The sequence below is a fragment of the Oncorhynchus mykiss genome, chromosome 2, assembly GCF_013265735.2.
Source record: "Oncorhynchus mykiss isolate Arlee chromosome 2, USDA_OmykA_1.1, whole genome shotgun sequence".
NCBI lineage: Eukaryota > Metazoa > Chordata > Actinopteri > Salmoniformes > Salmonidae > Oncorhynchus > Oncorhynchus mykiss.
In genome coordinates, this window is record NC_048566.1 from 33,330,751 (window position 1) to 33,344,680 (window position 13,930).

General features: G+C 43.4%; 1 protein-coding gene across 2 annotated transcripts in view; it reads right to left on the reverse strand.

The window, feature by feature from the left end:
• Positions 1 to 13,930, reverse strand: part of LOC110534759 (myotubularin-related protein 11) — a 30,446-nt gene that overhangs the window by 3,739 nt on the left and 12,777 nt on the right. For both annotated transcript variants that reach the window (XM_036946325.1, XM_036946314.1), the window contains exons 3-14: positions 12,809 to 12,945; positions 12,499 to 12,568; positions 12,129 to 12,268; positions 6,671 to 6,755; positions 5,258 to 5,405; positions 4,944 to 5,031; positions 4,485 to 4,573; positions 3,987 to 4,111; positions 2,213 to 2,291; positions 1,672 to 1,742; positions 426 to 598; positions 96 to 266 (exon numbers count right to left, since the gene is read on the reverse strand). In XM_036946325.1, the coding sequence (XP_036802220.1) occupies positions 96 to 266; positions 426 to 598; positions 1,672 to 1,742; positions 2,213 to 2,291; positions 3,987 to 4,111; positions 4,485 to 4,573; positions 4,944 to 5,031; positions 5,258 to 5,405; positions 6,671 to 6,755; positions 12,129 to 12,268; positions 12,499 to 12,568; positions 12,809 to 12,945 (1,376 nt within the window). The remainder of the gene's footprint in view (positions 1 to 95; positions 267 to 425; positions 599 to 1,671; positions 1,743 to 2,212; positions 2,292 to 3,986; positions 4,112 to 4,484; positions 4,574 to 4,943; positions 5,032 to 5,257; positions 5,406 to 6,670; positions 6,756 to 12,128; positions 12,269 to 12,498; positions 12,569 to 12,808; positions 12,946 to 13,930) is intronic.

Consider the following 13,930-nt stretch of genomic DNA (forward strand, 5'->3'; position numbering starts at 1 on the left):
TTTTCCATGTTAGCCTAGGGTAGCATACCTACAGTGTATCTTGTTTAGTACTACAGCTTCAGCATTAGCGGTGGTGTTGCTGAACAGTGGCCTACCTGTGAGCGTTTGCACCTCTCCCTTTGACAGTTGGCCAGAAAACTGCTGAAGAGGGGCAGGTGGAAGCTGTCATGGAGGGCCAGCAGGAAGTCCCCTGTCAGCTGGAAGCGGGACGGGTACTGGACCCACAGCTGCCACACACAGTCCAGGAAGAGCAGGAACACTGGTGCCTAAGTGGGGACAAAACACAGGGTTAAGAAAGATGGGAGATCACCACAGACAAATGACTGGCATTAAACGCTGTGTCCTAATGCAAATAGTTTCATTTCCTTGCCCTGTTTCCTCCATGACCATTGATAGGCGAGTTGACTGATAGGTTATCCTCTCACCTCTTCCTTGTCGCTGTCCCTGTGGTAGTTGATGCGGCTGAGGAAGCGGTGTCCGGCCATCACCCACTCCTTCTGCACCAGGCCCTGGAAGCCCACCCTGGTCCTGCAGTGGGGGTCACACATCACCTGGACCAGACTGGACACCACACAGGTCATGTCCCGGTCTTCCGCCTCTGCACACAACAGGAGGAAATAGACCATCAATAATCATTTGTAACTGAATACAGTAACAGAACACATATTCAGGGCTCAGATATCAGAGAAGTATCCACAAAATAAAAGATTTGAGAAGATGCCTTGTATAAAAAACAACACAACATGACAATCTAAATGCCACAGTCTCACATCAGCCCTTTCATTCTCACAAAAAGTGCCCCCCCCCCCCCAAATCCTCACAGAACTCCCAAATCCCCACATCTGGTTGGCAGGTTTTTTCTAATGTTGGCTGGGCCTGTCTAAAAATGCCATTGGGTAATTTCTCCAGTCATTTACTTGTGTTCAGGACACTGTCAGCTCTGTGGTTTTAGGGGGGTGATATGCAACCCTCTTCTCCAAAAAGCCCACTTGAGGCTGGCCAGGCAACACAACTCATATGGAGGGGGAGAAGGTAAAATCACAGAGCAGTAGCAGCCATTGTTCATGTGATACAGAGTTCTGTTGACTTTTCAGTCTGTGGTAGCTACCTTCGGTATCAACAGACTAGGACGGACTCTCACAGCCCAATTATATGTGTCAGTACAAGGAGTCATGTAATAATAATGTATGAACATAATTGTACTTAGTCAAGAACGTCTGTAGCTTTGCCATAAGACTGTTCTCTCTCATAATAGACTGTAATATTACACTTATCTCTCCAAGGCTGTGGTCTCCAGCCTGGGTGCCAGACTATTTATGTTCAACATCGCTAGTTCGCTACGTCCTTGCCTTGTGTGGCAAGACAACCACAAGCTGGATAAAATAGAAACAGACAGACTGGCACCCACCTTGAACTTCCAACACACTACAGTAAACTTCCACAACTAAGTGAGCCAGTCAGCATGACAATATGGTACACTATCATAACACAACCTCACCAGACACAATAGACTTACCACCTGCTGTATTAGTGTCCTGGTAGAGTAGTGCTTCTAAAGTACGAGTCTCCTTCAGGGTAAGCCCTAATGTCGCTTTAATGAGGGACGCAGCGTGAATAATAAATGAACGGATTGAATATTCGGTACTGCTTGGCCCTCGACACGGGACTCACCTTGAAGCACCACGGTCAGGTGACCTCCGCGGAGCAGACAGGCCACCTCAGCAGCTTTCCTCAGACAACACCTGGGGTGGGAGCAGAGCAGCATGCTAATCAGGCTAACGCTATGCTACTATCACAGTTCTAGCTAGTTTCAGCACATAGATGCTTCAACATCCACGTGTGTAAGCCTGTAAAAAAGCTATGCACTAGGTCTTGGTCTACTGTGTAGATATAACAAGCTCCAACACTTATTGAATATATGAGAGCTACATTCGACATCCATGTATGTAGGCCTATTATAGCCTCATGCTAAAGGTATGTTAGAGCATCCCAAATCTGCTTAAAGCTAATGTAACACAATAAAGCCACATATTCAACCAGGGCTAGGCTAATGTGCTATAATGGTACATTCATACTACATCAACATTGAACTACAGGCTATTCACTATCATTACTAGGTAGACATAAACAAATCAACCAAATCAATGTAGGCCCAGCACATTTATTACAGATGATTTATTGCTTTGATGAGAAGCCAATCAGTTCCTCTCACCTGGTGTAGTCTAGCCAATGGGTGCTCTCCAGCGTAGACAGCCATTTGTCATCTGGCACAGACACAGATGTGGAGATGTCTGTGGACCAACACAGAAAACAAAGAAACCTTGTTCATGTTTTTGTCGAAGGAGCCTTATTGTACATAAATTAGAGTGGGGATTTGACAAGTTTTAAGATATACTATTGCACCTGAAATCTTTAAATAAGATCCATAGCTCTACATATCAAATGAGTTTGGTTGTAAATACATATCTTCTGAAAACATATTGTTTAAGTCTTCAAAAAAATATTTCACAATTGTTAAGGTAGTTCAAACATGACATGATGAGTGAGGCTCATAGATTTGTGTGGTTGTTGTCTATCTAAACCCATCAGCCTTATGGAAAGTGTGTAATTTAAAGACCGGAAGCATATAATTAACTGTGCTACAGATGACTATTTTATGTCTACTAACTTCACACAATAAACCAAACAATGTGAGCATTGTGTTGGCAATGTGTGAGCCATGGGAATCAGTGACCTGTGGTGTGCCCTGCCTTGACAATGTGAACTCCACATCAGCACAACAGAGAGGGTGTTGTCTAGGAAACTAGTTGTCTCCTAGTTTAGATAAACAGTCTCTCATAGCTTTTTTGACTTCTCACAGCATACAGGAAGAAGAGTCAGGAAAAACACGCCACCATCACATGGTGCTCACATATCTTATAATTTGCATAATGCTACATATTCGTTGCCAAACCCACTGGATCCAGGTAATCTATAAGTCTTTGCTAGGTAGACAATTTCCCTGTCCCGCTAAGTGTTCAAAATGTAACGAGTACTTTTGGGTGTCAGTACAGGGAAGACTTATCAAGAGAACAGCCCTGGTCATCCCTACTGCCTCTTATCTGACAGTCTCACTAAACACAAATGCTTAATTTGTAAATTATGTTTGAGTGTTGAACTGTGCCCCTGGCTATCCATAAATAAATAGCCTAAGAAAATAATGTACTTTTTACTCCATTATTTTCTTAGGAATGTAGTGGAGTAAAAGTAAAAGTTGCCACAAATATAAACAATAAAGTAAAGTACAGATACCCCAAAAATCTACTTAAGTAGTACTTTGAAGTATTTTTACAACACTGGTGTACGCTTATATGAGAAGGTATACATTGATTTATTGAGGATCTAACTGAATCCAAATCTGTAATTTCAGGAGGTAAATTGGTGTCTGGGGTCTTGTCATCTGAATGTGATCTCTACTAACCTACCATCTCTGTCTCAGTAGCAATTTAATGGGAAGCACATGGAAACAGATTAACACCACTTTAAGTCCTCTATAAAATCTGCATGCCCACTGTCCCTCAGGGCTAGAGTGCCCCTCCATAGATGCGGTGTAAAACCTGTGCTAAAGCGAATTAATTTGTCAACAAATAAAAAAGACGGCACGGGAGAGGCAAGGGGAGGGCTTGCCAATGAAACTGGCAACCCAAATCAAATGTCTATCAGGCTATCATGTGAAACTGGCAACCCCAATCAAATGTCTATCAGGCTATCATGTGAAACTGGCAACCCAAATCAAATGTCTATCAGGCTATCATGTGAAACTGGCAACCCCAATCAAATGTCTATCAGGCTATCATGTGAAACGAAAACCAAATACACTCCTATGTTTAAATGCACTGTAGCAACATTTTTACAAACATTTTATCCAGTGTGGGACTTTGTCAGGTACATTAAAACACATACTAATACACTAGTCTTTCCAAAAAGTGCAGATGATTTGTACTGACCTCCCAGACACAGAGCCCGTAGGCGGGTGTGTGCCAGCTGTATGTCTGTGGGTGAAGGCATCTCATCTCCCAGCTCCACCACCACACATAGAGACTGGCCCCCAAACAGGATCAACTCCAAGTTCCTACAGTTACACCCCACAGAACAGACAGACAGGGACCCTTTAGCATTATTCTCTGTGATTAGACATGTCACATTCCATTACTTTGTAACCATAGCCCAGGGCTAGTAAACTGTCTTGCCCCTAGTCTAAGCGCTGTCTCAGACATGCACAAGGAATAGCATTCAACGATCGCCTGCTAGCCTGTCCCATCTCAAGAATGGCCAGGTAACATGTACATGATTACAGGTTAGTTTTGACTTAAAAATTCTGCTGTGAAGCAATAGCCTTTGGCATAAAAACAAACAACAACAGTATTACTATGTTAATCTCTCTCTATCTTCCTCTGTCTCTCTCTCTCACACACACACACACACACACAAACACGCACACACACCTGATGTCATCCTTCTCATGGTAGATGTTGTTCTGGAAGCTGGCCATCCGTAGCAGGTCACTGCCCCGAGGATGTCGCCAACACCAGCGCTGGACGACAACAGTCACACAGATTTAGACACAACGTGATCACAATAGTAATGTTTTTTTGCTCTGAAATCCCTGTATGAGTTCTTAGTGACCAGGGCATGAGATTTTAACTGAGTTTTCTGACGTGACTGATATTGTGGGGTCATATGATGAGTGGTAGAGTTCTACTTACAGGATTGACTGATATTGATGAGTGGTAGAGTTCTACTTACAGGATTGACTGATATTGATGAGTGGTAGACTTCTACTTACAGGATTGACTGATATTAATGAGTGGTAGACTTCTATTTACAAGATTGACTGATTGATGAGTGGTAGAGTTCTACTTACAGGAATGACTGATATTGATGAGTGGTAGAGTTCTACTTACAGGAATGCGTCCCTCGTTGAAGTGGGCAAAGGTCTTCTTCAGCTCAGTGTCTAGAACTTTCTGAGGGACCACGTTGAACTTGGGCAGACTGACATGAAATAGGAGAAAATTACATTAACCATTGCAAGTTCAATGGGAATTTGGGCTAGGATACTGACTATACACCAGGAGCACAGTGTGAGCAGGCTTCTGTTACAGCCCAACACTAACAGGACCAGAGTGGGAAACTATATATTGTATTTTATATTTTCCACTAATAAAGTTCCATACAGGTGAACCACCAGGAAGCGTCAGGTGGTGGGTGTATAGGCTACCTGGTGGACATCTCAAAGCGGTCATTGACAGAGCTGACCCTCCAGCCACAGGCCCCGGTCCTCTCCAGCTCCTGCTCCCAGTCCGGCAAACTATCAAACCAGTTCATCTGGGCGTCACGCCTACGGTTGCTTAGAAACTGCTTCATCTCTGGGGGAGGAGAGGGGGTGGTGGAGAAGTTTAGCTTTCCTTGAGAGAAGCTTTCCTTGCCACACTGAAACATTGGTTATGCTGATTTGATGTGTATCACTATTAATACATTTTAATATCAAGTTTAAAGCTGCATTATGTCACGTTTTGGGTAACCTGGCGAAATTCACATAGAAATGCGTGTTATAGATCTGTCCTTCTCATTAAAAGCAAGTATAAGAAACGGTAGATCTGTTCTATGTGTGCCATTTCTATGGTTCCCGTTCTTAAGTTTAGTTTGTTTGTCTTCTACTTTGGGTTTTGTACACCAGCTTCAAACAGCTGAAAATACTCGATTTTTGGTTATGGAAAATATATTTCACAGCGGTTTACATGGTACATTATTCTGGCCCCGATACTTGCTTGTTTTGTCACATAAATTGTAATTAGGGGAACGATTAGAATTTTAGCAACCAGGAAAGGGCTGAGTGATTTCTGTATAGTGTATCTTTAATGCTATTCTATTCAGCTAGAATAGAATGGTTGTAGGTCAGGGGTTTGCAGTTGTTTGGTGTATAGACCTGAACTGAACACATCCTGACCACACTTGAACCTTTGACAGGGTTCAGCAGGGTGAGGTTTCAGATAGCTCTTAGGCAGTTCTAATGTTAAGCTATCTGGATGTATCCTGTGTAGCATACCGTAGCATTGAATAGCATTACATATTAGCATGGTGTATAGTAGTGGCTCATGTTTCTGTATACAGTATGTTCTGTCCAGTCAGATATTCACTGTAATGGTGAAAACCAAGTTACTTCTTAGTTGGCAGCTACATGTTTTATATTTTGTGTCTGCACCTGTAACTTTCAGTTGAGATATACCATGTAATACAAAAAAAATACAGTAATACAGTTTCTAACTTGTATGTCTAACAAACCCCTCTAATGCTTTCAATATGTGAAGAGCTTCAGTGCACTGTATAAAAAACAGCATGTTCTTTAATTTTGGGGGGATATTTGAGAGCCAGAGAGAATACCTGTAAGCTTGAGATTTTATCAAGGGCCTGCCTGCAATAGCAATTATTTCCAGCCCCATAACCCGTCGGACAAAAATGTGTGTGTGTGTGTGTGTGTGTGTGTATATTTGTTTGTGTGTATGAATGACTCATGAAGAAATTATTCCAAGTATCTGTATGACCTTTAAAATACTTTAGTTATTTGTACTCAGAATGTACTCTCTTAAATGTCACTTTTTGAATAACGAATTCCAGCGTGTGTGTGACTCACCAACACTCCCCAGGGCTGCGTTCTGGAAGGAGAGGACAGTCCCTGGCTTCAGAGGCTGGTAGGTCTTGGCAATGGTGTACGTTATCTGAGGCGGAACAACAAGACTCAGTCTGCTGATCAGCATGACAAAGTGCATCAGCTTTCAACATAGAGGGAGATCCTGTATGCATGATCACAATGACCTAGCAGACACATCAGTTTATCTAATCACAGGGTAAATGCTGCATAATAGCCATTTGACTCAAATCACAACCCTCTGAAGTCAACCTTCAAATAAGGAGACGCTGGGCATGCTACATGGTAATTAATATAAATGTGCTTTAAAAGGTAATTTTGTATTTAATCACAAGGACTCGTACACTAAAATATACACACACATAGAGTACAGTGCATTTGGAAAGTATTCAGACCCCTTGACTTTTTACACATTTTGTTACGTTACAGCCATATTCTAAAATGGATCAAATGTTTATATATACATTATTTTTTAAATACCTTGTTTACACAAGTATTCAGACCCTTGCTATGAGACTCGAAATTGAGCTTAGGTGTATCCTGTTTCTATTGATCATCCTTGAGATGTTTCTACAACTTGATTGGAGTCCACCTGTGCTAAATTCTATTGATTGGACATGATTTGGAAAGGCACACACCTGTCTATATAAGGTCCCACAGTTTACAGTGCAGGTCAGAGCAAAAACCAAGCCATGAGGTCGAAGGAATTGTTCGAAGAGCTGAGACAGGATTGTGTCGAGACACAGATCTGGGGAAAAGTAACAAAACATTTCTGCAGCATTGAAGGTCCCCAAGAACACAGTGGCTTCCATCATTCTTAAATGGAATAAGTTTGGAAGCACCAAGACTCTTCCTAGAGCTGGCTGCCCAGCCAAACTGAGCAATCGGGGGAGAAGGGCCTTGGTCAGGGAGGTGACCAAGAACCCGATGGTCACTCTGACAGAGCTCCAGAGTTCCTCTGTGGAGATGGGAGAACCTTCCAGAAGGACAACTATCTCTGCAGCACTCAACCAATCAGGCCTTTATGGTAGAGTGGCCAGACGGAAGCCACTTCTCAGTAAAAAGCACATGATAGCCCATTGGAGTTGGCCAAAAGGCACCGAAAGGACTCTCAGACCATGAGAAAGAAGATTCTCTGTTTTGATTAAACTAACTCTTTGGTCTAAATGCCAAGCGTCACATCTGGAGGAAACCTGGCACCATCCCTACAGTGAAGCATCATGTGGCAGTGGCAGCATCATGCTGTGGAGATGTTTTTCAGCAGCAGGGACTGGGAGACTTGTCAGGATCGAGGGAAAGGTGAACGGAGAAAAGTATAGAGAGACCCTTGTTGAAAACCTGCTCCAGAGCAGGGCTGTTACGGTGACCGTATTACTGCCACACCGGCAGTCACGAGTCATGAAGGCAGTCAGTCAAATTCCACGTGACCCTTTAGTCACGGTAATTGTGTTTCTCCAAGCTCTGATGCTCCAAAACTTGCTAACTGCCTGCTACTCAGCACTCTATTGTCCCTCTAATAGCTCTGCCATCAATGTAAATGTAATCGAAAATATAATCAAATACTTCATGAGAGCCTTTGAGCTTATGTTTATGTAATTGCGTGAGAATACAGGTTGATGGCCTCTATTAAAAAGAGGAGGATCCCATCAGCTTTTTATAGGCTAGGCCTACTATATTTATTTTTCAACTTTCCTAATATTAAGCACATTGCTTCTCTTTACAACAGGAGTATAGCTTACCTAACTGGCATGAAATTACCTACAGAAAAAGGTGCTCCCTTCGCTATTTAAGTGCATAGATTACATTTATTTTTTCCCCTGTTTCGAGACAGGTGCATGATAATGGTCCATTCTAAATCAAAACAAATTTCCCACATATATGTAAAGACAAGACTAAAATCAAGAATAGTCTGATGGGTGACAATATTAGCCGATCATCATTCACAATTTTCTATTATCACTTGTGAATGATGCTCAGCTTAAGACAAGAAACAAAGCCTTTTTTTTGCAATTTTTTCAAATCATAGTTACACACCTCATGTAGCCTAGCCCATAGGCCTATATGTTTTGATAAGGTTTGTGCCAAATAACTTCTTAAAATTAAGCAGATTAATCCGCTTTACAAGGGGCATAGAGCCTAACTGGCAGGTATAAACAGTGTGTGAGTTTCAAGTTTGGGGAAGATCATTTTCACCATATAAATGCACCTTTATAATAAAAGCATTACATACTTATAATGTGAATAAATAGCCTAATAGTTAATCAACGTTTTAAGCTAAACATTCTGATCTGTTGCATCAGCCTCATTGCGTAAAAAAGTATTTTTGATGCTACTGGTTGTATTAATTTGGGATCTATCGCATCCCACAACTGTCCAAGACTACGTTTGGAAAATGTATTTCTCGCACAGTATAAGTCAACTTTTGGAATTCAGGAATTCATGCACAGAACGAGCAGTATGTCTGGTGGCATTGTCATGCTGGAGGGTCATGTCAGGATGAGCCTGCAGGAAGGGTACCACATGAGGGAGGAGGATGTCTTCCCTGTAACGCACAGAATTGAGATTGCCTGCAATGACAACAACTCAGTCCGATGATGCTGTGACACACTGCCCAGACCATGAAGGACCCTCCAGCTCCAAATAGATCCCGCTCCAGAGTACAGGCCTCGGTGTAATGCTCATTTCTTCGACGATAAACGTGAATCCGACCATCACCCATGGTGAGACAAAACCGTGACTCATCGGTGAAAAGCACATTTTGCCAGTCCTGTCTTGTCCAGCAATGGTGGGTTTGTGCCCATAGGTGACGTTGTTGTCGGTGATGTCTGGTGAGGACCTGCCTTACAACAGGCCTACAAGCCCTCAGTCCAGCCTCTCGCAGCAATGGAGGGACTGTGTGTTCCTGGTGTAACTCGGGCAGTTGTTGCCATCCTGTACCTGTCCCGCAGGTGTGATGTTCGGGTGTACCAATCCTGTGCAGGTGTTGTTACACATGGTCTGCCACTGCGAGGATGATCAGCTGTCCATCCTGTCTCCCTGTAGCGCTGTCTCACAGTACGGAAATGGCAATTTATTGCCCTGGCCATATCTGCAGTCCTCATGCCTCCTTGCAGCATGCCTAAGGCACGTTCACGCAGATGAGCAGGGACCCTGGGCATCTTTCTTTCTGTGTTTTCAGAGTCAGTAGAAAGGCCTCTTTAGTGTCCTACATTTTCATGACTGTTAGTGTCTTAATGACCATTCCACAGGTGCATGTTCATTAACTGTTTACGGTTCATTGAACAAATCAAATCAAAGTTTATTTGTCACGTGCTCCGAATACAACAGGTAGACCTTACAATAAAATGCTTACTTACAGACTCTAACCAATGGTGCAAAAAAGGCATTAGGTGAACAATAGGTAAGTAAAGAAATAAAAGCAACAGTAAAAAGACAGTGAAAAACAGTAGCGAGGCTATATACAGTAGCGAGGCTATAAAAGTTGCGAGGCTACATACAGACACCGGTTAGTCAGGCATGGGAAACAGTGTTTAAACCCTTTACAATGAAGATCTAAGCAGTCATTTAGATTTTTACAAATTATCTTTGAAAGACAGGGTCCTGAAAAAGGGATGGTTCTTTTTTTGCTGAGTTTATTTAGCCCAAGAGCACAACGGCCACTGGCTGCAAAAGGCATGGATTTTGTTAGGGGGCATTACGGCCACACAAAGGGGATGCTGCCGGGAAATTCTAGGCATTATCAAGTATTTGTCAAATTGAATGAGAGACTGATGAAGTGTGTACAGCCTGCTCAAAAAACAAAGCAGAGGGGCCTCCCGAGTGGTGCAATGGTTTCAAGGCACTGCATCGCAGTGCTAGCTGTGCCACTAGAGATTGAGGGTTCGAGTCCAGGCTTTGTCGCAGCCGGCCGTGACTGGGAGACCCATGGGGCGGTGCACAATTGGCCCAGCGTCGTCTGGGTTAAGGGAGGGTTTGGCCAGCAGGGATGTCCTTGTCCCATCGAACACTAGCAACTCCTGTGGCGGGCCGGGCGCAATGCACACATTGTTGCAACTGGCTTCCGGGTTAAGTGGGCATTGTGTCAAGAAGCAGTGCGGCTTGGTTGGGTTGTGTTTCGGAGGACGCACGGCTCTCGACCTTCGCCTCTCCCGAGTCTGTACGGGAGTTGCAGCGATGAGACAAGACTGTAACTACCAATTGGATACCACGAAATTGGGTTAAAACATTTTTTTCAAAAAACATGCCTTTCAAGCAACTTTTTTCAAATCATTATTAGAGTCGAGTCATGCAGCCTTACAATTAATTAAAAATCTAAACATATAGCCCAACATTTGTAGAAAAACTAAAGTTAAATGAATAACTCTAAATTAGGCATTTAGGAGTACCTATTTCTTTGTTAACTGCTCAATTCAGAATAGCCACATGTGCACAGTTTCTCAAATCGTTATGTGAAAAAGTATCCTTTCTACTTTATTCAGCTTTGTTAAATTTTATTCTATAAAATAATATTAAATAATGGCACGGAATTCTAAGCAAATCTTGTCTGCTAAACGAAGTTGTGTAGCCCACAGCCATATGGCAGAGCCAGATCAGGACTTAACATAAGGACATACATGGATTTATTGTGAAGGTGTAGGCTATATTACATGGATTTATTAGACTTTATAAAATGTAGACATTCCAACAGTCTGTATCAGTGGCTTGTAGGCTATGTGTGGAAGCCAGGAGTTGTTAAATGTGTTTATGTTAATTAATGGTAAATTACCATGAAACCGGCAGTTATTTGCTTGAAAATCACCGGCTGATGAAATTTCGCTCTGCCCTACTGCAGAGCGCTCTGGACTTCAGACTGGAAGGTTCCCCTTCCAACAGGACCACGACCCTAAGCACACAGCCAAGACAACAGAGGAGTGGCTTCGGGACAAGTCTCTGAATGTCCTTGAGTGGCCCAGCCAGAGCCCGGACTTTAACACGATCAAACATCTCTGGAGAGACTTGAAAATAGCTGTGCAGCGATGCTCTCCATCCAACCTGACAGAGTTGAGAGAATCTGCAGAGAAGAATGGGAGAAACTCCCCAAATACAGGTGTGCCAAGCTTGTAGCATCATACCCAAGAAGACCCAAGGCAGTAATCGCTGCCAAAGGTGCTTCAACAAAGTAAAGGGTCTGAATACTTATGTAAATGTGATATTTCCATTTTAAAAACCTGTTTTTGCTTTGTCATTATGGGCTATTGTGTGTAGATTGATGAGGGAAAAAATAATTTAATCAATTTTAGAATAAGGCTGTAACGCAACAAAATGTTGAAAAAGTCAAGGGGTCTGAATACTTTCCGAATGCACTGTATACACACACGCACTCACACACACATGCACACACACACACGCAGAAACATACACACGCACAGACACATGCACACGCACAGACACACGCACACACTACCTCCACAGCCTGTGTGTCGGGGGTGAGGCGGTCGAAGAGGAAGCAGAGAACACGCAGGTCCCGGCAGTACAACACCAGCTCCTCAGGAGTGAACTTCAGAGAGGAGCTAGCCGTCACCAGCTTGGTCCGGGATGGGCCCACTGCAGCACAGAGGTTACACAACAATCTTACAGTCAAAACCCAGGTACACCACTGATGGTTCATAGCTACAGCTTCCTGTGTCAAGCCGAGTCTAGAATTGGGTTTAGGATATTACCACTGTTTATTATTTATATCATTCATCAGATTTTCTTTTACAAGTACATCTCGTGGCTCTCATAGAACAATGGACTTTGGGAGCACTACAGCCTAGTAGTTGTAGAAGCCTTACCAGCTACAACCTTCTCAATGGAGGCCAGGGCCACGTCATGATCCCCCAGGAGAACAGGGTCTGCGTTGTCCTACATACGGCGGGTTAGAGGGATGGTACAAATATAGGTCAGTTTGTCTGATCAGGATTTTTTTACACCAATGAATGGATGGTCTGAAAACGTTCTATATGATGTTGTTGATTGTGATGATGATGATTACGCCCACAAGCCTTCTTCTAGCAATAATACGGCATCATTACTACTTTCCTACTATGATAGCAGGTGAGCTGTCCTTCAACAGTCCATACTCAGAGCTAGTCCAGTACTCACGTCAGGTTTGGGGCTGTCCTGAGGCACAAAGGCCACTCTGAAGTGGGTACAGAAGAGAGTGCCAGACAGCCATCCGCCCCCCTCCTTGGCAGTTAGCTTCTTCCTCACCAACACAGCCCTCTGGAGCACACACTCTCCTGGGGAACACAGACAGGGGGTTTAGGCTGGAACACACACTCTCCTGGGGAACACAGACAGGGGGTTTAGGCTGGAGCACACACTCTCCTGGGGAACACAATCAGGGGGTTTAGGCTGGAGCACACACTCTCCTGGGGAACACAATCAGGGGGTTTAGGCTGGAGCACACACTCTCCTGGGGAACACAATCAGGGGGTTTAGGCTGGAGCACACACTCTCCTGGGGAACACAGCCAGGGGGTTTAGGCTGGAGCACACACTCTCCTGGGGAACACAGACAGGGGGTTTATGCTGGAGCACACACTCTCCTGGGGAACACAGACAGGGGGTTTAGGCTGGAGCTTACTGAACATAATGCAACAACTTTATTGTCCACAGAGTGTTTCAAATGTGCCTGATATTGAAAACAATAAAAAAGTACACCATTTTAGAACATCATGAGAGTTTCATTGTCAAGACTGAGCATTCCAAGGTAAAGTGATAAATTGTGCAAAATACCAGAATGACTGCTTGTTTGAGAGAAGGGTGAGGGTAACGTTGAGTGCTATGTATAACAGAAATGTGAATGAAAATAAACTTCAGCATGGAGTTTATCAAGGGGCTGGGAGGTGCTATTTTCTCAGCTATGTCAGCCACTGAACGGTTGAGTCAAGCAGATGTAGTTGTCTGGCATCCAGGTCCAGCTTGGCATTTGCCTCATATTTCCGATCACATTGACATTTCACATACACATAATTAAATATGGTGTGTGCAACCAATGTGATTACAGTTCTACTGTACATAACAGTTAGCATAACAGCCCTTACATATAAGACCTCTCTCATGTACCGCAATCACAATTCACTAGCTTGTGATCGGGCTCCATAAACTCAAAATCACTGAAAGAGGGTTTCAGAAAAGGTACTCAGTCCTTTTCTCTCTATGACGCAACATTCAGCTCTCTTTTGTCCTTCCACACTCTGAATTTGTATCTATTTCATTACCT